This window comes from Girardinichthys multiradiatus, chromosome 5, assembly GCF_021462225.1.
Source record: "Girardinichthys multiradiatus isolate DD_20200921_A chromosome 5, DD_fGirMul_XY1, whole genome shotgun sequence".
Lineage (NCBI taxonomy): Eukaryota > Metazoa > Chordata > Actinopteri > Cyprinodontiformes > Goodeidae > Girardinichthys > Girardinichthys multiradiatus.
In genome coordinates, this window is record NC_061798.1 from 28692231 (window position 1) to 28720212 (window position 27982).

General features: G+C 40.6%; 1 protein-coding gene across 2 annotated transcripts; it reads right to left on the minus strand.

Moving 5' to 3' along the window:
• Positions 1-30: 30 nt before the first annotated feature.
• On the minus strand, positions 31-27109 carry wbp1lb (WW domain binding protein 1-like b). 2 transcript variants are annotated; one of them, XM_047364924.1, is made up of 4 exons: positions 26853-27109; positions 15730-15832; positions 13519-13680; positions 31-5066 (listed from the first exon to the last, which is right to left on the minus strand). In XM_047364924.1, the coding sequence occupies exons 1-4, from the start codon at positions 26937-26939 to the stop codon at positions 4246-4248; spliced, it is 1173 nt and encodes a 390-aa protein (XP_047220880.1). In that variant the 5' UTR covers positions 26940-27109; the 3' UTR covers positions 31-4245. The 2 variants fall into 2 exon arrangements, with proteins under 2 accessions (XP_047220880.1, XP_047220881.1); XM_047364925.1 differs by lacking the exon at positions 26853-27109 and adding an exon at positions 20151-20392.
• Positions 27110-27982: the final 873 nt, after the last annotated feature.

Genomic DNA, 27982 nt, shown 5'->3' on the forward strand with positions numbered 1-27982 from the left:
GGCTCAAGTGGAAGTCAAGCAGACAACACAGTCTGTAAACTTATATTTATTGAATTTACATTCATCTTAGTTGCTGAAATAAATGGCTTATGATCAGAACATTCACAGAATATGTGCAAAACACAAACTTAAAACCAAAAAAGCATCTTTGGCAAAACTGCGTTGAGCCCCAGAACTGCTTATGGTTAGTGAAATGTACCTTTCCCACAACCTCGCAATGCAGGGAGATTTTCTATAAGAACTCAGTATTAGCCATAATAAATCTGTCCATGGAAATAAAGCTAATGATTTTTATATTAAAAATATGAAAGCAACTATATGGTTCTCCAACACGTTACAGATGACTGCACACAATTTGCAATTATAAAGTGGTTTTAGGATGTTATATCTCTTACATTTAAATAACAAGCATATATGAAAATACTTCTTTAATGAGATAAAAGTACGCAATACTCCACCTTTAGTTCACAAAATGCGCTAATATGTAAAGCACTTTAAAGTGTGTCCAAGTCGTGATGCATAAAGCTCAATCAGCTTAGTGGTAATACAGAGTTTCTCATTGCACTGTAACCCTGTGCTGAAGAATGAGGGGAGACGGCCTCCTGCAAGGTGCTTTCAGTATATATGCATACTAAAATAAATTGGTTTGACCAAATGTTAAAAAGGTTTGCGCTTTGCAGAGATGGGGCTGTGCGCTTCCTTGCAGTTGTAGGAAGGAAAGTGTTATATAATCTAATTCCAGGTTCCAAATGATTCAAGTTGCACAAAACATCAGTGACTTCTTCAGTATGTGGCGATATTAGGTACCATAACCCCAAACTCAAGGATAAAAAAGCTCAAAAACGCCACCCTGGGAATTTCACCCAGAGAATATTACCTTTGTGTAAGAAAAAGGCACACAGGTTCATTTATAACAATACATGTGACCACTGAAACGAGATCCGAATTTACAAAGTCAATTTATTAAGTCCTAATTTAAAAACCTTTAAAAAACTTGTGATCAAAGAAAAATAAATAAAAAAGAAGAAAAAAAAAAAAAAACAGTACAGAGGGACGGCCTGCACTAAACACAGAAAAACAAAAATAACCCTCATTAAAAAGGCACCAGACAGTAAGACAACCCAAACTCAGGAATCACGCAACACAAAGGAGGAAGACACCGTCACACCAGCACCACCACCGGGCCTCAGCTGCAAAATAAAAACAATAAATATCATGAACACCCCAGTATAATAAAAATAAAAAAACAAAGTAATTTACAAAATAAAGTAAAATTAACCCAGTGACTTCCCCCAAACTAAGTTAAAAGAGGATTGGGACCAAATGTGGCCCACTAGCCACGCTGCAGCGGGATGTGAGCTGGGCGCTACACCCCAAACAATTCAACCACCGGTAAGATCCACCGAGATCCAGACATCGGAAACAGGTCCGGAGACAAAACAGCAGCGATCCAGTTATCAGGAAAGACCTATGAGATTTAATTAGTTGATCACTAGTTCAGTTAAAGTAAGAAACTTGAGCCGACAATGAGAATTAACATACCCACCTGCCGGTCCACACACACGCACAGGAGGAAGAGGAGAAGCAGGACTGTGGCGATCACCTATAATCATACTAAACTTAGCTTTTCTACAAAGATCAGCCGTAGTGCAGCAAGAGAGAACATCTACCACAAGGAAATCAAAACCGCAGATACCACACTTTACAATCTGTCACTCGTCTGCAGCCAAGTCCCACAGGACGCGAACCACTCAGTGGAAACACACAGGAGACACACGTCTCAGGGGCGTGGCCGGCTTCTTTTATACCACACCCACTTGAGTCAACCGGAAGTTCTTACCGGAACTTAGTTGTACAGAAATAAACATCTCTATACCACACGACTAAGTGTGTAATTTAATTGTTGTGGAAACTTAGATCACAAAGACAACTTTGTTACATTACAACCACAAACCTCTAAGCATTCCTTTGATTTTATGTCACAGATCAAGAAGTCGTTCATAGTTGTGAAGTTTTAAGTAAATGATCCTTTTTACAAATAAAGATCTGAAATCATGTGTTTAAAGGCCCCTTTAATCTGATACCCCTAAATAAATCTAGAGCAACCAGTTGCCTTCAGAGGTCACCTGATTAGTAAACAGAGTAATTCATTCTGATTTTAAATCCGCCTGTTCTGTCAGGGTGTCGGGGGTTTATTGGACATTAGTGAAAAACATGATGAAGACCAAGGAACACATCAGCAAACAGGCCAGGGAGAAGACTGGAGGAGTTTAGAGAACGGTTAGGTTATAACACAATAAAACAAGATAGCCATTACCTAAACTGACAGGCAGAGCAGGGCGAGGACTAATCAGGGAAGCAGCCAAGAAGACCATGGCAACTCTGGAGGAGTTGCAGAGATACACAGCAGTTTGCCACAAGTCATCTAGGGCACACTGCAAAGATGTGGAAGAAGCTGCTCTGATGAGACCAAAATGAAACCTTCTGGAGGAGGCGCAAATCACCGTTGTGTTGTGAAAATGCAACGCTGCTGAAACGCATTACCCCACAGTCAAACACGGTAGTGGCAGCATGGTACTGAAGGGATGCTTTTCTCCAGCAGGAACAGGGAATCTGGTTCAGACTTCAGTAGAAGATGGATGGAGTTATACACAGGTTGATCCTGGATGAAAGCCTGTTAGAGGTCGCAAGACTCAGTCCCTAGATGAGCAAAGCAGGAAGAGACGAACCCCAAAAGACTCAAAGTGAAAGAAGCTTCACATTCCACACTTTTCAGATTTCTATTTGTTGAAAATGTAGAAAACCGTGCTCTACTTTATGCTGGCAAGTCACTAAAAATCTCAATAAAAATGCAGTGAAGTTTGTTGTGAGAAAACAATATTCAAGGCTATGAACACTTTTGGAAGGATTTCATATCAGGAGAAACCAATACAACTACCTTTTAGTTGACTCATCCAGCCTTATTTTAACAGATGCCTAAATATTAAGTAACCACCCAAATACAAACGTTTAGGTTTATTCTTGACTTTCCTCTCTAACTGAACAGTGCAAACACCAAAGGTTTTAAAAAGGACAAACTTCAACTTATAAATCTGTTTCAAAAACCATTTTGCTGAAACATTTAATGACATCAGAATGGAAGTTGCTCCAAAAAGCAACATCAAATCTTAATAGTAGTACAATGGTTCTAATGAGGGATTAATATTTTCATTTAGAAGCTGGTGAAGGTGATAATCTGTGTGACTGAAAGAGGCTGGGTGTTGCCCATTTCAGTTTTAATCTCTCTCTGAAGCCCAACATTCTTGATTTCAGTGTCTGCTTTATCAGCATTTGTCAGTTTCACTAAAGCTTATCATTGTTCCTCAAAATCACACACTGCGGTTTGTTAGGCACTGACTACATACATTCAGCTACTTCAGATAGAAAATGATTGTACGCCACGTAAATGTTACATTTCCTACTAATAACACCACACACACACACTGATCTATTTATTTAAACATGTGACAAACTAATCACAAACCACAACTCGAGACTAAATTAGGGAAAAACTAAACCTAAGTTTGGTTTGGTTTTACTTTGAAAAAATATTTAACTTTTATAGAAAATGTGCAAAACTGGAAGTGTTCACACTTTGATTTATGTTTTAATAATGAACATTAACTACCCTATAACTTGCAAGGCTGATAGAGCAAGACAAACAGAAGGCAGAGTGGTTAATAACTGCTGCTGAAAAAGATCTTTAGAAGCATGACTAGCGGGACATCCTGCAGTCTGCTCCCGACATCCCATACAGTATCAATTCATCTGGTCGCACAGGTGACTGCATATAAAATGTTCCTGCTGTGCACCTTCCGATCACCATCACGTAGTTCGGTGGCAGCAGAGAACAGCTCTGCAGATTTCATGCAATTGCACAGGTACCGTTCCTTTCTCATTCCCCCACTTCAGCTGTGAAGACCTTCACCGAGTCAGTGGGTTGGGCTGAAGGAGAAGGATGACTGCAGAGAGCAGAGCTTGAACAGGCTTGCACTGCATAACCCATAATGCACTGTTTAAGGCCACTGGGACCAGTATGGAGAAGAGCAAGGTGTCTCCACCTTTGGATCAGTCATTTTGCTGCTCCCACATCTGGTTGTTCTAAGATGTACTCAATTATAAAACAATCTGAAGGAGCTTCAAACAATGCTCAGCACCAAACTCAGCAAATCTGTTCTCCTTTCCTGTGTGAATAAGGACCGTGTTTCAGCCCTGCGGGTCAGAACTATGGGTCGGGCCGTCCTGTTCACTGATGGTGTGGAGGAGAAGGCACACAGGGGCGCTGAGTGAGCCGCTGCCTACATTCTGAGGCATCTGAGGGGTTCCCGGCAGCCCGCGTCCGGGCCTCCTCTCCAACCCAACCAGAGCCTGGTCCTCCTCCAAATTCAGGGAGGCTCGATGACCACAACTGTCGCAGAAGTCGCCCGCATCCTCCTCCTCATTATTGTCCTCCCCACTGTGCCCCAGCAGGCTCTCTCGTTCCTTACCGTCCTGGTCTGTCCCTCCGGCTCCACCACAACTGTTGCTCCCACGTGAGCCGCACACACACACCTCAATCCCAGAGTCCCCAGTGAAACGCCGCCTCCTTCCATTGGGGAGCCGCTCTTTATCATCAGTACAGCCTTCTGACAGGGTGAAGTCCTTTAGCAGGGGGTCCTTGCAGGAGTCATCCCCACCTTCTGTTTTCTTCTCCTGGCTGGTGAGTGTCTCCACATTCAGCCTGTCTGACAGAGGAATAATGCTGGAATCTCGTGCTGTTTGCACGGGTTTGTTGTCATCCTTCGGCCTAAAGTCAAATATAGGAGGAGGCAGTTCCTCTATTGTGGGTCTGCTGCCCAGACCATCAGAGACTGGGGGGACAGGGGTGGACTGGATGGACTGACAGTGTCCCATCTGCTGCTCAGGAGCCATGGGAACAGAAGACATTGAGGATGGGCTTGTGCTTAAGGCAGTGTAAGGAGGTGGAGGGGTCGGAGGCCGATTGACCACCTCTTCATAGTCGGGAAGGAGGTAGTTTGGCAGAAACCCTGGAGAGAAAAAACATGAAATTCAGCTTAGAGATTAAAACCCGATTTTCTACATAAAATTACTTTCTGCTGAACCCAGATATTTACATAGATTGTAAAGAAAGAGGAAAAACATTTTTAATTGCCAACATTAAATGAGTTTGCCGTTTTAGGTCAGGTAGGCTTACCAAAATTAATTTTATTTTCTAAATCCTGGAAAGGACGTGGAAAGGGATTTATTTAGTGTTTAACTCCCTTTTATTTCAGAAGTTTATATACACTGCTCAAAAAAATAAAGGGAATACTTAAACAACACAATATATCTTCAAGTAAATCAAATTTCTGTGACATCAAACTGTCCACTTAGGAAGCAACACTGATTGACAATCAATTTCACATGTTGTTGTACAAATGGAATAGACAACAGGGGGAAATCTTTGGCGATTAGCAAGACACACTCAATAAAGGAGTGGTTCTGCAGGTGGGGACCACAGACCACTTCTCAGTACCTATGCTTTCTGGCTGATGTTTTGGTCACTTTTGAATGTTGGTGGTGCTTTCACACTCGTGGTAGCATGAGACGGACTCTACAACCCACACAAGTGGCTCAGGTAGTGCAGCTCATCCAGGATGGCACATCAATGCGAGCTGTGGCAAGAAGGTTTGCTGTGTCTGTCAGCGTAGTGTCCAGATCCTGGAGGCGCTACCAGGAGACAGGCCAGTACACCAGGAGACGTGGAGGAGGCCGTAGGAGGGCAACAACCCAGCAGCAGGACCGCTACCTCCACCTTTGTGCAAGGAGGAACAGGAGGAGCACTGCCAGAGCCCTGCAAAATGACCTCCAGCAGGCTACAAATGTGCATGTGTCTGCACAAACGGTTAGAAACCGACTCCATGAGGATGGTATGAGGACCCGACGTCCACAAATGGGGGTTGTGGTCACAGCTCAACACCGTGCAGGACGCTTGGCATTTGCCAGAGAAAACCCAGGATTGGCAAATTCGCCACTGGCGCCCTGTGGTCTTCACAGATGAAAGCAGGTTCACACTGAGCTCATGTGACAGACGTGACAGAGTCTGGAGACACCGTGGAGAGAGATCTGCTGCCTGCAACATCCTTCAGCATGACCGATTTGGCAGTGGGTCAGTAATGGTGTGGGGTGGCATTTCTTTGGAGGGGCGCGTGGCCCTCCATGTGCTCACCAGAGGTAGCCTGACTGCCATTAGGTACCAAGATGAGATCCTCAGACCTCTTGTGAGACCATATGCTGGTGCGGTTGGCCCTGGGTTCCTCCTAATGCAGGACAATGCTAGACCTCATGTGGCTGGAGTGTGTCAGCAGTTCCTACAAGATGAAGACATTGAAGCTATGGACTGGCCCGCCCGTTCCCCAGACCTGAATCTGATTGAGCACATCTGGGAGATCATGTCTCGCTCCATTAACCAACGTCACGTTGCACCACAGACTATCCAGGAGTTGGTGGATACTTTAGTCCAGGTCTGGGAGGAGATCCCTCAGGAGACCATCCGCCGTCTCATCAGGAGCATGCCCAGGTGTTGTAGGGAAGTCATACAGACACATGGAGGCCACACACATTACTGAGCCTCATTTTGACTTGTTTTAAGGACATTACACCAAAGTTGGATCAGCCTGTAGTGTGTTTTTCCACTTTAATTTTGTATGTGACTCCAAATCCAGGCCTCCATTGGTTAATAGATTTCATTTCCATTGATGATTTTTGTGTGATTTTGTTGTCAGCACATTCAACTTTGTACAGAACAAAGTATTCAATGAGAATATTTCATTCATTCAGATCTAGGATGTGTTATTTGAATGTTCCCTTTATTTTTTTTGAGCAGTGTACATTTTTTGGTACTTGGTACAATAGCTTTTAAAACTATATTATTACAGTCACATGTTTTGGATTTCCTTCTACAAGCTTCTCACACTAGTTTACTGTAATTTTAGCCCACTCCTCCTGACAAAACAGGTGTAACTGGGCCTTGCTCACACATACCTTTTAGCTCAGCTCTCAAGTTTTCCATAAGACTGATCAGGGCTGAGTGACGGCCGCTCCAAAACACTGTGTTGCTTTTAAAGTAGTGGCTTCTTCCTTTCTGAGTGGCCTTTCAGCCACTATACATGGACTTGTGACACTGTGGATAATCACGCGGTCTTAGCAGGTTCAGTCAGCATCTTTACAAAGACTTTGATTTTGGTTTTAGGGATTGGTCGACACATTACACAACAGCACATCTGGGACACAGATGCCGTCTCCTTGCTGAACATACAGTGTGTAGACTGGACATTTCTATGGTGTTTATACAGTTGAAAAGATGAACAACGCACCTTCAGGCATTTGGTAATTTGATGCAAGGATGTACCAGACCTGTGGATCCTCTCACGGATCCCTTTCTTTGAATTTTCCCTGACGTATCAAGGAACCAGTGTGTTTGAGGCGTTGTCTTAAAAATACATCATCAAATGCTTCCATTTCAGTCAAAAGCTGTGAGCCAGAAGGTTACCAAACTGATTGCAAGCATAGTAATCTTGGTGTTTTTTTTAACTTCTGAACCTGAAGAAAGCTTAAATAAAAAAAGATATTTCTGGTACTTAAACAAGTAAAAATATTGTTGTTAATCCTAACTGACCTAATATAGGAAAGAAATGTCTGATATAAGGTGAGATAGAGAGAAAGAACTTCGTAGAACCTTCCAGATTATTCTTCAAGCCCTGCCAACGATGGCAAACGACCAAGAAAGCAATGATCTACGTTTCTAGAAAAATGGGGCAAACAGGTAAGGTGCTGATGCTGTATGTATCCCTGGATGAATCTCGGGGCAAACATTAAATCTGAGCCAAGCTGCTAAATGTCCAAGCTACAGTGTTTACTGGGGAATATAATGTCACCATTTTTCACAATAGCAATATACAGGTCCTTCTCAAAATATTAGCATATTGTGATAAAGTTCATTATTTTCCATAATGTCATGATGAAAATTTAACATTCATATATTTTAGATTCATTGCACACTAACTGAAATATTTCAGGTCTTTTATTGTCTTAATACGGATGATTTTGGCATACAGCTCATGAAAACCCAAAATTCCTATCTCACAAAATTAGCATATCATTAAAAGGGTCTCTAAACGAGCTATGAACCTAATCATCTGAATCAACGAGTTAACTCTAAACACCTGCAAAAGATTCCTGAGGACTTTAAAACTCCCAGCCTGGTTCATCACTCAAAACCCCAATCATGGGTAAGACTGCCGACCTGACTGCTGTCCAGAAGGCCACTATTGACACCCTCAAGCAAGAGGGTAAGACACAGAAAGAAATTTCTGAACGAATAGGCGGTTCCCAGAGTGCTGTATCAAGGCACCTCAGTGGGAAGTCTGTGGGAAGGAAAAAGTGTGGCAGAAAACGCTGCACAACGAGAAGAGGTGACCGGACCCTGAGGAAGATTGTGGAGAAGGGCCGATTCCAGACCTTGGGGGACCTGCGGAAGCAGTGGACTGAGTCTGGAGTAGAAACATCCAGAGCCACCGTGCACAGGCGTGTGCAGGAAATGGGCTACAAGTGCCGCATTCCCCAGACCTGGGCTACAGAGAAGCAGCACTGGACTGTTGCTCAGTGGTCCAAAGTACTTTTTTCAGATGAAAGCAAATTCTGCATGTCATTCGGAAATCAAGGTGCCAGAGTCTGGAGGAAGACTGGGGAGAAGGAAATGCCAAAATGCCAGAAGTCCAGTGTCAAGTACCCACAGTCAGTGATGGTCTGGGGTGCCGTGTCAGCTGCTGGTGTTGGTCCACTGTGTTTTATCAAGGGCAGGGTCAATGCAGCTAGCTATCAGGAGATTTTGGAGCACTTCATGCTTCCATCTGCTGAAAAGCTTTATGGAGATGAAGATTTCATTTTTCAGCACGACCTGGCACCTGCTCACAGTGCCAAAACCACTGGTAAATGGTTTACTGACCATGGTATCACTGTGCTCAATTGGCCTGCCAACTCTCCTGACCTGAACCCCATAGAGAATCTGTGGGATATTGTGAAGAGAACGTTGAGAGACTCAAGACCCAACACTCTGGATGAGCTAAAGGCCGCTATCGAAGCATCCTGGGCCTCCATAAGACCTCAGCAGTGCCACAGGCTGATTGCCTCCATGCCACGCCGCATTGAAGCAGTCATTTCTGCAAAAGGATTCCCGACCAAGTATTGAGTGCATAACTGTACATGATTATTTGAAGGTTGACGTTTTTTGTATTAAAAACACTTTTCTTTTATTGGTCGAATGAAATATGCTAATTTTTGTGAGATAGGAATTGTGGGTTTTCATGAGCTGTATGCCAAAATCATCCGTATTAAGACAATAAAAGACCTGAAATATTTCAGTTAGTGTGCAATGAATCTAAAATATATGAATGTTAAATTTTCATCATGACATTATGGAAAATAATGAACTTTATCACAATATGCTAATATTTTGAGAAGGACCTGTACAGTTATGCACTCAATACTTGGTCGGGAATCCTTTGGAGAAATGACTGCTTCAATGCGGCGTGGCATGGAGGCAATCAGCCTGTGGCACTGCTGAGGTCTTATGGAGGCCCAGGATGCTTCGATAGCGGCCTTTAGCTCATCCAGAGTGTTGGGTCTTGAGTCTCTCAACGTTCTCTTCACAATATCCCACAGATTCTCTATGGGGTTCAGGTCAGGAGAGTTGGCAGGCCAATTGAGCACAGTGATACCATGGTCAGTAAACCATTTACCAGTGGTTTTGGCACTGTGAGCAGGTGCCAGGTCGTGCTGAAAAATGAAATCTTCATCTCCACAAAGCTTTTCAGCAGATGGAAGCACGAAGTGCTCCAAAATCTCCTGATAGCTAGCTGCATTGACCCTGCCCTTGATAAAACACAGTGGACTAACATCAGCAGCTGACATGGCAACCAGACCATCACTGACTGTGGGTACTTGACACTGGACTTCTGGCATTTTGGCATTTCCTTCTCCCCAGTCTTCCTCCAGACTCTGGCACCTTGATTTCCGAATGACATGCAGAATTTGCTTTAATCTGAAAAAAGTACTTTGGACCACTGAGCAACAGTCCAGTGCTGCTTCTCTGTAGCCCAGGTCAGGCGCTTCTGCCGCTGTTTCTGGTTCAAAAGTGGCTTGACCTGGGGAATGCGGCACCTGCAGCCCATTTCCTGCACACGCCTGTGCACGGTGGCTCTGGATGTTTCTACTCCAGGCTCAGTCCACTGCTTCCGCAGGTCCCCCAAGGTCTGGAATCGGCCCTTCTCCACAATCTTCCTCAGGGTCCGGTCACCTCTTCTCGTTGTGCAGCGTTTTCTGCCACATTTTTTCCTTCCCACAGACTTCCCACTGAGGTGCCTTGATACACCACTCTGGGAACAGCCTATTCGTTCAGAAATTTCTTTCTGTTTCTTACCCTCTTGCTTGAGGGTGTCAATAGTGGCCTTCTGGACAGCAGTCAGGTCGGCAGTCTTACCCATGATTGGGGTTTTGAGTGATGAACCAGTCTGGGAGTTTTAAAGGCCTCAGGAATCTTTTGCAGGTGTTTAGAGTTAACTCGTTGATTCAGATGATTAGGTTCATAGCTCGTTTAGAGACCCTTTTAATGATATGCTAATATTGTGAGATAGGAATTTTGGGTTTTCATGAGCTGTATGCCAAAATCATCCGTATTAAGACAATAAAAGACCTGAAATATTTCAGTTAGTGTGCAATGAATCTAAAATATATGAATGTTAAATTTTCATCATTACATTATGGAAAATAATGAACTTTATCACAATATGCTAATTTTTTGAGAAGGACGTATACAGGGGTTGGACAATGAAACTGAAACACCTGGTTTTAGACCACAATAATTTATTAGTATGGTGTAGGGCCTCCTTTTGTGGCCAATACAGCATCAATTCGTCTTTGGAATGACATATACAAGTCCTGCACAGTGGCCAGAGGGATTTTAAGCCATTCTTCTTGCAGGATAGTGGCCAGGTCACTACGTGATACTGGTGGAGGAAAACGTTTCTTGACTCTCTCCTCCAAAACACCCCAAAGTGGCTCAATAATATTTAGATCTGGTGACTGTGCAGGCCATGGGAGATGTTCAACTTCACTTTCATGTTCATCAAACCAATCTTTCACCAGTCTTGCTGTGTGTATTGGTGCATTGTCATCCTGATACACGGCACCTCCTTCAGGATACAATGTTTGAACCATTGGATGCACATGTTCCTCAAGAATGGTTTGGTAGTCCTTGGCAGTGACGCGCCCATCTAGCACAAGTATTGGACCAAGGGAATGCCATGATATGGCAGCCCAAACCATCACTGATCCACCCCCATGCTTCACTCTGGGCATGCAACAGTCTGGGTGGTACGCTTCTTTGGGGCTTCTCCACACCGTAACTCTCCCGGATGTGGGGAAAACAGTAAAGGTGGACTCATCAGAGAACAATACATGTTTCACATTGTCCACAGCCCAAGATTTGCGCTCCTTGCACCATTGAAACCGACGTTTGGCATTGGCATGAGTTACCAAAGGTTTGGCTATAGCAGCCCGGCCGTGTATATTGACCCTGTGGAGCTCCCAACGGACAGTTCTGGTGGAAACAGGAGAGTTGAGATGCACATTTAATTCTGCCGTGATTTGGGCAGCCGTGGTTTTATGTTTTTTGGATACAACCCGGGTTAGCACCCACACATCCCTTTGAGACAGCTTCCTCTTGCGTCCACAGTTAATCCTGTTGGATGTGGTTCGTCCTTCTTGGTGGTATGCTGACATTACCCTGGATACCGTGGTTCTTGATACATCACAAAGACTTGCTGTCTTGGTCACAGATGCGCCAGCAAGACGTGCACCAACAATTTGTCCTCTTTTGAACTCTGGTATGTCACCCATAATGTTGTGTGCATTTCAATATTTTGAGCAAAACTGTGCTCTTACCCTGCTAATTGAACCTTCACACTCTGCTCTTACTGGTACAATGTGCAATCAATGAAGACTGGCTACCAGGCTGGTCCAATTTAGGCATGAAACCTCCCACACTAAAATGACAGGTGTTTCAGTTTCATTGTCCAATCCCTGTACATCATCGCTCCTTTATCAGGTCCACTTGTTTATTTGTTTCTTAACATGCATAGCAAATCAGCCATGTGGGCATTCAGGCATCTAGATGTAAAAACAACTTAAAGTCAAATTGAGCATCAGAAATTTTCATGCACAACATCTCTGGTCTGAAAAAGAAAAACATTTCCAGTCAGGGGTCGTTGTGCGGATGAAAATGGCTTGTTGATGTCAGAGGAGAACAGGCAGATTGGTTTGAGATTGAAATAAGTGTTCATTACAGCCATGGCATGCTGGATCCCATTTCTGAATGGACAATACATTGGAGCCTTCAAGCAGATGGGCTACAGCGGCAGAACATCACACCTTTTGTCGCTCCTGATAAAAAAGAACAGGAAACTGAGGATACCATTTGCATGCACTCACCCAAACTGGACAATAATGGATTGGAATAATGTTAGCTGGTCCGATGAGACTAAAATTCAGCTTCAGCATTCAGACTAATGGGTCGAAATTTGGCGTCAGCGACTTGAAAGAATGGATCCATTCTGCCATGTATCAACGGTTCAGGCTGGTGGTGTTGTAGCGCATATCAGCCATCAGCATCTACAATGGCTCTTTGAGGAAACCTTCATAATATGAGCTATAACAACATTTAATTTCCCTTTGGGATTAATAAAGTATTTTTGAATTGAATTGAATTGTCTTAGAGACTTTCGGCCATTTAGAACCAATCGAGCATTGTTAAATGCTACAGCCAGCCTATTGTTGTCGACCGTGTCCATCCCTTAATGACCACTGTGTACCGATCTTCTGATGGCTACTTCCAGCAGGATAAAGCACCATGTCACAAAGTTCAAATTGTCTCAACCTGAAACATCTGCAGAGACTGCATGATGCTGTCATGCCAATATGGACCAAGATCTCCTAGGAATGTTTCAGACACCTTGTTGAATCTATGTCATTAAGAATTAAAGCATCTATGAAGGCAAAATGGGCCCAAACTGGTACAGGTGAGGTGTACCTAATAAAATGGCAAGTAAATGTGTTTTAATACTCTCAATGAAGTGAAAGTGATTTAATTTCCCTTTGGGATTAATAATGTGTTTTTGAATTTAATTGAAAGAAGAAAAATAGGTTGTGATCTTCAGCTTTTGGGGTTCGTTCTCACAGGATGGCATGGTGATCTGTTTTCCAGTTAGACTTTAATTAGTATTATATCAACCCTTGGCACCGAGTGAAAATTACAACCCGTGTTCATAGGAAAACGTTCTTTGGTGCACCTGAGAGAAACATCTGTCAGTGACTCGCTTACACCTTTGTTAAGTACAGATGCTTGCATTATGCAGAGACATAACGTGTGTAGGTGAATCTTACTGAAGTAGAAGGGAACTGAGGGAAAGTTGTGTGCTTCACGGTAAGCGATGAGGTTGATCTCGTGCTGCCGTTGTTGCTGCTGCAGTCTGTGTTTTGTGCGTCGATGGTGGCAAATGCAGCAGAAGCACAAAATTAGGATGATTACCCACACCAGCCAAAACCCTGAAAGAACAAAATGCCAACGACAACACAGTTACTATAGAAATCTAGATCTCATTGTTTTGATTCATATTTCAAAATAAAACAGGAACTAATCTAAAATCTGCTTCTCAACATCCACACAAGGATGTCAGATGAAAAGCAGCTGGTCGCCTTCTGCCAACATCTGGTTGAAAGACATGAAAAGCATTCACATGCAAGAAAACTAGAAAACAATCAAATTTGGTGGCACAGAATCAATTTACCCCTCAATATTTACATAATTATTCTGTTATGTCACTAAGAACAAATCATTTTAATGTGTTTTTAGTAATATCTTCTCAGCACAAAAGGTGTTTGGCAGTCTGCATTTATTTTTAGAACTGCTCTAGACTTCAGTCTAAACAGCAGCAGGAAGCAGAGAGGTATTTTGTTTACCATGTGTGGGAAATAAACTGATTTCTCATGTGTCATCACAGAAAAATGTGAGGAATTTCACTTCAAGGACAAAACGAATGTGATGGCAGAAAAAAACAAAACCCACAGTAAACACTGAAATCAGCCTCTGAGAAAATGAATCTCTGCTGGTGATGTGCTTCTACATGAACAATCCCACAGGTGGATTTGGTGAACATTTCAAAATGTTTTGCTGCCATTTATATACTTGCTATTAATTTAATGCAAGTTTGAATGTTTTTCTTTTCACCGAGTCCCTTTAGCTGTTTTCTCACTATTTCTACAATCAGCGTTAAATTACAGTTTATTTTATCTGCATGAGTTTTTAGGTTAAACTGTTCAAAACTTCATAAAAACAGTCATTCACATCAGGTGTGGTCTTAGTTTTCTTTAAAAAGAACCCACAAAAAGTCGGTATGGGCAATACGTCATTAAATGACCTTTTAATATCATTAAATACTGATCCTATTAACTTTTACAACAACTCATCCCCTCAGGCTTGTGTCATTACTAACTCTGTCCATCTGATTATTTCCCTCTATATTGTGACGCTAGACAAGATGTATATTATGTACAACTTTGTGATGCAATTTGTGATGTTTAAATGTGTATGTATAAATGTATATGGGTTCTGTCAGCACCTTACAAACCAAAACGATCAATGACTTAAATACTTTAAGTTGTGATGTTTCAAATCTAAGATAAGGAACAGAGGGGGCATTTTATTTTTCTGAAATTCAGATTTTTATCTTTTAATAATACCAAACCACATAAACTCTGGAAAGTCATATATATTCGAGCTCCATTTTCCTTTTTGTTTCTACGCATTGTCAACCCGTGTCTAATAAGTAATTATTTTAACTACTGTGGGAACTTTTATGATTTAAAGGCATCTGGGTAAATGTTAGATGCAACTTGAGAAGGTAAGAGATAACATGCAACCGTACAGAGTGCAGGAAGTGCAACCACAAAAAAACCTGATGTGGATTCGAATTATCATCGATTAATCAGGACAATATTGGTCAACTACCAAAATAATAGTTAGTTGCTGCCTTAAATGCAGAAAAACATCAAGTAAAACATCATCTCAGAAAATGAAAAACCTAAGTTTGGAATATTATCGGAGTTGTTTGCTCTGCAGATCCAGCCCAGTTTCTCATCGAAAATAAGATTTAATCTTTCGGAAAATAAGGCAAACTTGCTTGTTTTGCTCCGTGGTGTCTGCAATTATGAAACAAGTCACCAAAATAAGGAACAGAATATATCTGATTTTTCTAAACTGGATTAAATGTAATTATTAGGAGGTAAAACCACTTTAACTACGAGACTGTGAAAATAGAAAAAAAACTTTTACTCATTTCTGTTTTATGATTAATACATGAATATTTAAATGTGTCATTTTAAATCATCTCTTATTTTCCTGGAGAACAACTTTAACTGAGGTTTCCTAATAGTTCAACATACGTTTATCAGTTAAATGCATTGTTGTCTTTTTAGACTAGGCCATTAGAGAGAAAAGTGATTCATTCTACTTAAAACAAGTTGCAGCTTAATGTGAAGCTAATGCAAAACAATGTGAAGTAAAGGAAAGACCAAACAGAGAAGCTGGAGACTTACACCAAACTTCATAGTAATAACTGCAGCACTGGGATTCTCCGCAGCAGTGTCCGTACTCGCAGAAGTAACTCTGGTTGTTGACGCCTTCACACTGGGTCAAGCTCTGCAACACAAACAAAGCAAAGCATTTTTGAGAGAATGTTTTTATTTAGACCTAAACATAAACTGATTCATCTTCACACATTATCAGGGGTGATAATAAAACAGCAACAACACAGACTCCTACAAATGTTTAGAATTTTAGGTATTCATCCATCCATCGTCTATACCTGCTTACCAGGGCAGGGTGCAGGGGGACTGCTGCCTATCTCCAGCTTTAAAAGGCTTTTGGCACAACTTTACCTACTCCCAAGATGCATGGAGAGGGACAAAGATCTGGTGACGTAAAGAGTCCCCCAACATGTTTCAGCTTGAAAGCCATATGGCCTTCCCGGCCCCGATGAAGGACACAGGCTGAAATGTGTTGATCTGTTAAAGTTGGTTTCTCAGTATTTCAACTGTTGCTGGAGACTTGATCTTGCCCATCTCCAGCGGTCCTTGGAAAAAAGGCAGGGTACACCCTGGGCAGGTCACCAGTCCATAACAGGGCGATACGGAGACACATTTACCTAAAACTAGAGCCGCACAATATTCTGAACTGCAGTTGTTGCATTTTCAATGTGCGCAGTATTGTAATGACAAAGGACGGCTTGGATGTATTTTTTAGAGGGTTGCAATATTTTTGGTGCCTTGCATTAAAGCTCAGCTTTCCAGTAATATGTGAAAGTTTGTTTGGAGTTTCACTGCCTTCTTTCACCACACCAGGAATAGATCCTAGCGACAATGAGGTGGGAGTTCAAGGGGAGCGATGGTGGGGTCATCATGATGATGAAACAGAAGAAGCCAAAAAATGTGGGTAAATCCAAAAACAATATTATCACCACGATATTCAACAACAATATAGAAATATCTTGTCTTTACATTTTTTGACTCTACTCCAAGCCCAAATTTGACACAATCGATTTCTCTTCTGCCACTTTCTTCTTTTACTTCGATTGCATTTTAATTTCCAAACACAATCCACTGTTTCCAGTTACAACGCATTTATAAATCTTGACTTTCTGGTGTTTGAACTGCCAACCCCATTTTAACAGACATAGTAACAAGAGTTTAACCTGTCAACAATCACACTTTTTTGTATGCAACTGAATTAAAGTGGCTACCTGGAATTATTGCTTTTTGCTTGTTGAAGAGTATTGCTTTACATTTTATAAAAACTTGTTGATAAAAGACCTTGAACATAAACAAAATCACTTAATCCGAATGGATCCTTGTGCCAGGAGTAATTTAAATCCCTCCACACATTCCTGAAATATTACATCCAACACAATGGGAGGGATGTGGGGTCACACTGACCTAGACCTCTGAAAGGAGAAATCTAATATGTTGATCCTCGAGTCTAAAAGAAAGCCTCGGCCAAATCTTACGAAATGTCTTCAAGGCGTTCAACAGATATCCTTTTAATAGGAAAAAAACGCTTGAAGAGTCCAACGGCTAGATGGACAACCAGACAACATTAACTGCTGCTCCCATGAGACATGAAGGGTAAACACAGCTACATGTTTAAGTGTCATTACGTTACTAGCAGTTGCTCTACTTGAGCAAAAACCCACAGTGTTGATGCAGATTAAACAACAGTCAGCCATCATTACCTTCAATATTAAGAGCCATTTTTCCTCCTCAAGGGTAATACCCCTAAACAGCTTTAAAATAGTAGGATACACATATTTGCAACCAGAAGATAAACTCAGACATATTATAACTAATATATAATCGCAATGCTGCAACACAATTTTTCTGCCTTCACTCATTTGGTTCCTCTTGTTCACATAAATTTGTTGTCAATATAAAGCCATAATAAACTACTGATGTTTTTTGTCTGCGTTTCTGCTGCTTAAGCAGTTAACAGGTGACAGAAAACATGTCGATCATTCCTGGTCACAATGATTCACGTCAGTCACCTGATCTGATATACAAATAAAAAATAAAAGTTCATCACTATACTACAGGACAAACTGTACGACTAGGCTATTAGTTCAATGGCACTAAATGATACTACAGCTTTTATTTCTCTGAATTTCCCCCAATGAGCGACAATAAAAAGTTACTTCTATTCTTATTTCTGAGAAAACAATCAGTGTTGTGAAGGTCTCGTTTTGGCTTTTCGCAGTTTTTGTCTTTTCAGATTCGACTTTTTCCAAACCAGGCGTCTTCCACAGGACGTTTTAAACTGACGCATGCATCAATTCATACGTGTCCTGGGGATGTTTTGCCCCTGCTTTCACATATTGGAAAAACTTGCATTTGTGATATTTTTAACTCAGTCTTCTGTTTGTTTACCATGCCTACCACTTTTTTTAAGCATTTCAGACACCAAGATCTGTCAGGTGTGGCCATCGCAGGCAGTGAAGTCTATCCAACTGGCCAAATATTTCATATAAATACATAAAAATTTAAATATCGCTGTATTGCTTACATACATTTCACACCCTGATACTTCGATTACGACTGCATTTTTTTACGTTTTGCAGATCTGATTTAATGTAAAAGATTTTAGGCAAGTAATCTAATGTGGTTTATGTAACTCAAATGTTTCTGAAAGTTATTTTGGTTTGATCTATGGACAAAATGTGTCCTTTTTAATAAGAGCCAAGAACACCACATGGGCATCAGAGCCACAATTAAAAGACAGAGTATAAGACAAAATCTTCAGAAAATCATGCCGAATTAAATTAGTTGCAAAATTAGAGGGTTTTTTGTTATTTATCTTTCTAATCAATTCAAATATCATACCTACTAAGATCAATAAAAGTACATGGGTATGAAATGGTTTGTTTAGGAGCTCGAAAAAGAAGGAGGCTGGGAGAAAATGAGAAAACATTGGAATGAAATTAGGGTGCTAATTGGCAAATAGATAAGTTGATCCTTAATGAAATAAATTATCTTCAACTGTTTACGGCCAAATTTCTGCTTTATCAGCCTTGAGGAAGCAGAAAGATGTAATAACCTTTTAGAGGGAACTGGGTCTATTAAGACATGTCAAGAAACTCAGACTGCGAGAGAGAGCAAGACTTTCAGTAGATAACAGGAAGCCTGAACAGAGTCAAGTATAGTTGATCTGTTTTACCCCTTTGGAATCTTCTATGTCTGTCTTGGAACATGATTGTATGTTTTTCTTACAGATACATTGGAATAGTCTTAAAATCAATGTTAGGTCCAGGTTTTACAAAACAAGAGATCAGAAAATAGCCACAAAATTCTGACCGGTCCATCTCTATTTACCAGTAGCCAATACGTACCTGAGCATAAGCAGTTTGTAAGCACTTCTGTGTGGCTGTTCATGTGCCCCTACTAGAGCTGCGCTAAATGAACAAAAAAATAAATAAAAGCTTTCTTTCTTTCATCAGTAGCTAAGTTTACATGGACATAGGTAATTGGAATAAATGACCGATCGGACTAAAAATGTGTCATGTAAACATGTCAGTCAGAATATTCTGATCGGATTCGGCAGGATCGGAAGGAAATTGTAATCCGATTGAGAGGGGTGGTTTATGCCAATTGACAATCTGATCGGCATGCATGTAAACGCTTGACCGGATCAAGTTATTCTGAAGGAGGCAAACTGATCTGAGTTCGCATGTGCACCACGCGTCAACGTGACATATTTCCGCCTTGAATGGCTAGTCACTCAATGCTAACAGAATATTCCAATCAGCAAGTTTACATGACACATTTTTAGTCAAATCTGCCGTTTCATTCAGATTACTTACGTCCGTATAAAAACGTCAAAATCTGGTTATTTTTTGTTTTTTAATCCGAATACATTTTAATCCGATCGTGAAATTTTGTGCATGTAAACGTAGATAATGTTATTATAATTTTCTGTTACTTGATAAAATATTGAAGTAGTTTTACTGCCCGACTCTCTTCCTAACCAATATCAAGTGAAATTGTTGAATCACAACTAGCAAAAAAGCCTTAAGTATGTTGAACCAGAATGTAAACAAACAATTCAAACCTAAAACGTTAACAAGTGATCTGTTTTGAGGTCACTTTCAGCAGAAATCCTCCACATATTTGTATCCTCTCCAACAGCAGTGCTGTATGTTTTCACTGTCAACGCAACGTACTTGCAGCCCGGTCAAAAGTTAACCAAACAGAACTTGTTACCGATACCCATCTAACCTGTGAAATGCTGCAAAGTCAGAGGACACAAGATAGATAATAACCAGAAAGTGCCAAAAAAAACAAACAGTGCTGTTAAAAAAAAACAAAAAACTTCATGGGCTTTTTTTTAGGAAAACCTTTTGAACTTTGTCAAGACTTAACAGTTAGCAACCAAAGGTTATACATAAAGATAAGTTTTTGTTTCTATAAATTACCATTGTAGGTCCTTGTCTAAGAGGCATGACGATCCAGGATCCAGATAATCCCCCTTTTACCTAATGGCTCATTATCCCACAGAGAAAAAGTCAACATACAGAGTCTCTCTCTGCCTTCCTTCCACTGCCTTTCTTCAACCCTACCCACTGAAACACGCCCTCACCCCACTCCAATCCAGCCCAAACAGCGAACAAGGATTGCTTTACGGAAATTTCCAGCCAGCAGCTGAGAACAAGCTCCTGGCTGCACCGCTCCATGATAATAAGGTGGTGAGAGGCATCGAGTGTAAGATTGAGAGAGAATAGACAGAGACAGCTGCAGAGGAGGAACACAGGAATGATAGGTATTGTACATGACGCATCGGATACGAACAAACCAAACTGCTGACTTTGTAACGTTTTAAACCATCAGATGTGTCAACAAGGCCTTGCATCAAACAGGCGCTCTGAGAAAAGATTTAAAGATCACATGATGTTCTGCTCCTTTGTGTTGCAATAACATCTGCTGTTCTCTTGACTCGGTATCCTGAAACATAAGCTTCTCAGGCTGTATTTATTCTGCAGCACAAGTAAAGAGGACAACCTAAACAAAACTATCTACAGCAGATGAACAGTAACTACACAAATTATGTCTTAAAGAAACATAAACAAATTCAACAACAACCTGACAGAGAACGTGAGAGATGCATTATGTCTGGTTAACTACTGTATGACAAGTTTCACCTAACAGATCTTTGGGAACCACCAAATTGGTCCTAAAGTAAAACTTTTTCAACTTTACATTTTTTAAGGTTGATCCATGAGGACCAAAAAACAATACTTTTCAATGTGAATGTTGTTACAGAGCGAAAAAGACACAAATTTAGACACTTTCTGTAGCAGTAAGGTGTTCAGAAATATGAGGAAGCAGAGAAAGATCGAAAATTGAAATTAGCAAAAATTGAATATTAAATGCTTGTTGTGACTATGGCTTAGTTTCCATTCAGTTAAGTGCTGCTTGATGGTGATGTGCTCAAGTTATATGCGGAAAACAGATCTTAAACTCAATAAATACAGACCGAACTTGACTTATGAGACGTCCATTGAATAAAAATGTAAATTTCCCAAACTAAACTTTTCTCCTTAACATTTGAGGCAACACAAAACACAAACAAAAAAACTAGATCTTCCTCAAATCAGTTAAGAAACCTTATGTAAGTACTACCTTATCGCTCCGACAAAAAAAAAAAAAACTCTTCAACATGGAAGTTGTTACTGAGTAAAGAAAACTCCAATTAAGCAATTTTTCTGTATCAGTGGGGTGGAGGAAGCAGAAATGTAAGAAACTGGTACTAAAATAAACAAAGACCACTCATGGCAGGAAGGCTTGAAAACAAATATTTTGAATGCACTAATTCATGGTTTTTAGAGAGAATTCTGAGTTTGTATCGGTAGATCAAACCGATCAAAACATCTGATTGGTGCATCTGTAGTGGTCTTCAATGATTTTCATAGATTCCCCCCAAAAATAAGTCAAATAAACATCTCAGACAAATTACAAATCAAAGTGCCAAATGATCCACTTCAATACTGATGAGAAACACTGGTTCAAACTTCAACCTGTGAGCTGTTTAAGCCAGTATGTTACATGACGACATCTTTTACAAACCTGAGTCATATCCGAGTTTAAAAAAGCAGAAAAACTTTGAACGTTTTTCACAAAGCCTGAAGAAGTGCTGACCAGTACCATCTAAACAATATTTTATGTTGCTCTAAAAGTATCCACACAAAAATAAGAAAAGAAACAAACTTAATTCTACTTTTTTCTTTAACACACTGAACAGAATCTGTACAGATTAGATTCTCCTGCATACCATCCAAACATGCAACAACCAAACAACCCACCCTCTCTCATTCTTAGCAAACAGATTAAAAGGCAGATTTGGTTACCATCCCAGAAACAATCTCTGCAGCAGAATATAATCAACCTAAATGAAAAGCTGCTGAGAACCTAAAAAATCTCTTGGTGACTATCGGATCCTGTGTCTGAAGATATGTGTCTGCAGCCCTTAGTTAAATTTCTACAGCACCGCCACAACTGATCCACTTTCGTGCAAGACTATAAGGCAGTCAGCAGATGCCAGTGGGGCCCTCATGAAATACTTATTTGTTAAGCTGATCTGCCATAAAATACGGAGACCTTATCATCATCAAGGTCATTTAGAAAAAGCTCAGATGATGCAATGGATTTGTAGCTCCTCAAAAAACCCATCTGGAGACGATGCTTTAAAAACAAGTTGTGTGTTGCACTTCCTCTCACATGGTTCTGTCTGTATCTAAAGCTTGACTTTAAAACCAAATAATAATGCAAGTTGTATCCATGTCCAAATGATCACGCAGTAACTCCATACAGATGGTGCACAGAGTGAAATCAGCGTTTCACACTTTCTACAGTCTAACCTTCTGATTTTAGAAAGTGGAACCAAATTTCCTCCCTTCCTTCAGAAGCAGGTCTCTTAAAGTGATATTCAAATTCAGCAGGACTCCATCTTCATTAAGCAACAACTTATGTTAATGCAGATCCATGACTATTAATCCATTTGAATAATAACAAACTTCTGCTTCCATTACATTAATTTTCCTCATAACAAAGCACTTTACTGAAACCTAAAGAAAACCATTTAGTTTCCCCTGCAATCTCAAGCGCTTTGCACCCAGGTTTTGTCCCTGAACTGCAGATTAAAGCTGAAGGCAGCTTCTATATTCCCATCAATATGTGCATAGTTTACAAAAAAAAAACACTTTGTGGGTTGCAGATTGTTTTGATTTAATTAATCTTAATTGTCTTAAAAGAACTAAGTGTTTTTAACTTGTCTGCAGAATGTGGTTCTTCCTTACAGGGTACAACGCAGTGGTACGTCGAAATTATATAGTTTTTTATTCTTTTAGACAATTGTATTTGATAACTCTAACCATAACTCAGGTTGCAGTCTTGAGAATTTCTGATGATAACGTAAACTTTCTCAGAACATCTTTCCTTTTCAGTTCATTTTGGATCCTGTTAACAAAAGCCTGACTTATTAAGTCTTGGTTAGACAAGTCCAGGTTTGAGTTACCTGAAGATTAACAGAATTGCTTAAACCAAATAGTCTGTTAAGGTTTTCAAATACCGATATAAAAAAAAAAAAAAAATCAACTGATTTAATCTAGTGTTGCTGCTATGGATTATTTTGGTAATCGATCAATCTAGTGATTATTTTTCCATTAATCGAACAAGAGATATTCTTATTAAAGTATCATACTTTGAATTTGAACTTGAAAGTGCGAGTGAGCATGTTGTGCTCAACAATAACTGTTACGGTAGCCGATTGCGCTGCTGCTAACGTTACAGACAAGGTAGAAGAAGAGCAGAGCGTGCTGCCTTTTAAAAAGAAGAAATAGAACAGCAGAGATCGAAACTCGTCAGCACCGACGGGGAGCTGTCCTGTGATATGGTACAGTATGTGTGAAGCGATTTATTTTGGCTGGACTGGGCTGATCCATGCCATGATAAAAGGTGTGGTTTGTGGTAGAAAACCTTGCTAGTGTTGTCAACATTTGCTGTGCCCTGATAAAAAAAACACACAACAAAAACCAAAGGGCTGGGGTGTGTTTTGTTTTAGTAATGATGAGGACATGTAATAGGAATGGTGACAGGATGATTAAAAATAACTTCTTATAAAGTGCTGCCTGAGAGCAGCTTGTTTTGGAATTGACAGGTGACCTACAGTTTATATTTTTCAGAGCTAATTATGAGTTGTTTTGCTTATTATTGTGATTTGTGAGCATAGACTTTCAGGCTTAGGCGTGTTTGTCTGCTCTGTTTGCACATATAAAAGTCCCTTAAGAAAAAATAAAGCAGGCAATGACAGGGAAACTGGATGAGGCGAGAACTGCATCAACGTAGAATCATGAGAAGGCAGAGAAAAATCACCTAGTTAAACGAGCTTGTAACTCCAAATAAAAATTGTTTTCCCTCCTAATTATAGCATTTTTAGTAATTCATTTAGGGATGCACGATATTGAATTTTTGGCCGATATCCAATGTGTCAATATTTTACAACACACCTGGCCAATTACCAATATTTGCCCCATAGACATACTTAAAGAGACGTTGTAGTTCCCTATATAGTGGAATTAAAATACTGCATTTTTCTGCATACTTTTTGTCAAAATGACCTGCTGCCAAAGGCAGGTGTTAAAACAGAGGGAAAATATCTATTACTTCAACTTGCATGATGTATAACATGTTGAATTTATTTATGAAATGTGTTCTCGCTGGCACTAACATAATTCTCAAAACAATGCAAATTAAATTTGCCACTTTTTCACAAATTAAGCACATTACCTCTGTTGACAAGCAAGTTGTGAAAAGTGCATACTAATAGTGCATTAGTAGCCAGTTCTGCTTAACAGATGCTTAACTTAAAAATTAACTGAAAACCAAAGGCCAACATATTCAAATCTCAATTTAATCTTCTCTGTGCAAATAAAATCAGAAGTGCAAAAGAATATTATCAGCCTTTGTCAGAATACATTCCTTATATCTCGGCTCAGTCTTCACTGCACTATTCCATTTCCTACAAATATTGTTAAAGAGAATATGATTTGCAAAACAGTAAAAAATGGCAAACATGTGCTACATATTAGGAACAGCTTAAGTTCCTAGTAACAATACAGCCTGTCCTTAAAGTCCATTTAACAAGGCTGAATTACTGACGGACATATATTTGTACTTCCAGCTTATAAGTCCAGAGTGAGAGGCAGGTTTTTTGGACAAAAATTAGAATTACTGACTTTTCTCAAGCTATGCAATTTCTCTTTTTATCTACGACATGGGAGACAGCACTGATAACACTATGCTGGGTGCACTGAGTTACTTGCATGCTACACTGGCAAGAGCAGGGAACCGGGCTTGGTTAAGTGTCCAGAACTGCAACGGACTGGCAACTTAAGAAATAGTAGGTTTACTCAGGTATGAAATCTTTCTGTAAGAACAACAGCCTAAAAAAATCTTCTACCTTAGCCCAGTTAAAATGTTTTTCCTAGTTTTGGAGAGGAGGCTTTACTCTTAGGAAATGCAAACGCTGTTACACTTGAATGTACATACGTACACACACACACACACACACACACACACACACACACACACACACACACACACACACACACACACACACACACACACAGCTCAAAAAACAAAGGGAACACTCAAATAACACATACTAGATCTGAATGAATGAAATATTCTCATTGAATACTTTGTTCTGTACAAAGTTGAATGTGCTGACAACAAAATCACACAAAAATCATTAATGGAAATCAAATTTATTAACCAATGGAGGCCTGGATTTGGAGTCACACACAAAATTAAAGTGGAAAAACACACTACAGGCTGATCCAACTTTGATGTAATGTCCTTAAAACAAGTCAAAATGAGGCTCAGTATTGTGTGTGTACAATACTGAGTACAGTAATGAGTCCAGTGAACTCATTGTCATGTTCAAGAAACCAGTCTGAGATGATTTGTGCTTTATGACATGGCGCGTTATCCTGCTGGAAGTAACCATCAGAAGATGGATACACTGTGGTCATAAAGGGATGGACATGGTCAGCAACATTACTCAGGTAGGCTGTGGCGTTGACACGATGCTCAATTGGTACTAAAGGGCCCAAAGTGTGTCAAGAAAATATCCCCCACACCATTACACCACCAGCCTGAACCATTGATACAAGGCTGGATGGATCCATGCTTTGATATTATTGACACCAAATTCTGACCCTAACATCTGAATGACGCAGCAGACATCGAGACTCATCAGACCAGGCAACGTTTTTCCAATTTTCTATTGTCCAATTTTGGTGAGCCTCAGTTTCCTGTTCTTAGCTGATAGGAGTGGCACCCGGTGTGGTCTTCTGCTGCTGTAGCCCATCCGCCTCAAGGTTCAACGTGTTGTGCGTTCAGAGATGCTCTTCTGCATGCCTTGGTTGTAACGAGTGGTTATTTGAGTAACTGTTGTCTTTCTATCAGCTCGAACCAGTCTGGCCATTCTCCTCTGACCTCTGGCATCAACAAGGCATTTGCGCCCACAGAACTGCCCCTCACTGTTTTTCAGACCATTCTCTGTAAACCCTAGAGATGGTTGAGTGTGAAAATCACAGTAGATCAACAGTTTCTGAAATACTCAGACCAGCCCGTCTGGCACCAACAACCATGCCACGTTCAAAGTCACTTAAATCACCTTTCTTCCCCATTCTGATGCTCGGTTTGAAATGCAGCAGAGTTCAAAAAACAAAGTAATGCTTGGAACATCAACTTCAGTTGCTTTTTCCACCCAAAAAAAACCCGCCTACGGTGTTCTGTGGCTGCATTCCCACTTGAAGAATTGCTTTTGATGTTTACAAAACTTGGCTCTGGCTAAAATGTCAACCTTCAACAGTAAACACCGGCAGGCCCGCGACAGTTTCTTAGCTGCAGAAGCTAACAGTTAGCAGGCATGCTAATTTCTTGTAGACCTGCTAATGCAAGTCAAGCGTCTCGCTGTAGTTGGTCTCCAGATTAAGAGGCCAAACTAACCGAGTCAGCAATGACATTATGTAACAGGGTTATAGGTAGGAAGTGTGCTGACCTTTGCGGGTTTCTAGCTAGCAGCTCGGGGTAAAAGTCTTGTCTTTCAACCTTACCCTCTCTGCTGCGGACTCCGTGGGGCTCACAGAACCCACAGCGTGCAAAAACAATCCCATCTTAAGAGCCGAACATACGCCTCTCATTCCTCCAAGAACCGACAGCGGGGAAGCGCACGCATGTAAACCTCTGTCGTTCACAACCTGCGTCCCCCGAATGTCCTCAACTTATGGCTCGGCTTGAGCTGAGAGGCCGCCGTATGCGCCGCCTTCTCTGGGACATGTCAACGAGGAGCGGGGCTGGAGCAACTGGTTGCTTACATTGTGCCGTTGCCTGACACAGCTGTTGCACAAGATCTGCTCCACTCCTCCTCCTCCTGTATCTCAATAGCATCTCTACAATCAGATGATAAGGACTGCAATGACAGTAATACTGGACTAGAATGTGTGAGCTGATAAATAAGTTGTTATCCTTCTTTCAACGGAAACTCCCAATGTACTTTTACAAAATGCAGATCCTGCAGAGCCACATTCAGGATCTTTAGATCAAACTCTGACTAGTGGAATGATAGACTGATGTTAGGTATGCAACCTATCTTCTATCAAAAATAACGTTTCCAAAATCCCTGTTAAGTGTGTGATTTCTACAGAAAAAAACAAATTTACTGAGGAAAATACCCATGGAGGGGTAATTGATAATGGGACTGTGATAATATTTTGCGTCTGACATAACGTGGCTGCTTCTCTTCTGATTTAAATCCAAAAGCAAATTTTATTTGAGCTTTACCTGCCTTGTAACAAAGTTTTAGCCACTGGATTTCGAGCTTTTGTAAATGATTTGTAAGCGATTCCGTGGCTTAACCCAAACAATCAGTTGTTTCCTCTTTAGTAATAAAGGCATCTGAGACATGTCTACTCGAAGGGCTTAAGACTGAATATCATCACATTTATAACACTATTTTAGCAGCTGAGCTATAAACTATGCACCAATAATCCAGAACAGACCTTATTAAAATTACATTTTCGATTTCAACTCTGCTTGCTCCACAGTCTGTTCCTGATAAACATCTCAATAGAATCAAAATCAGCTATATTTGCCAAGATTGTGCAACAACAAGGAATTTGTGACAATTTGTTGCAGTATAGTTTAAATATCTAAACTTTAGAGGGAATGAAAATAAAAGATAAAT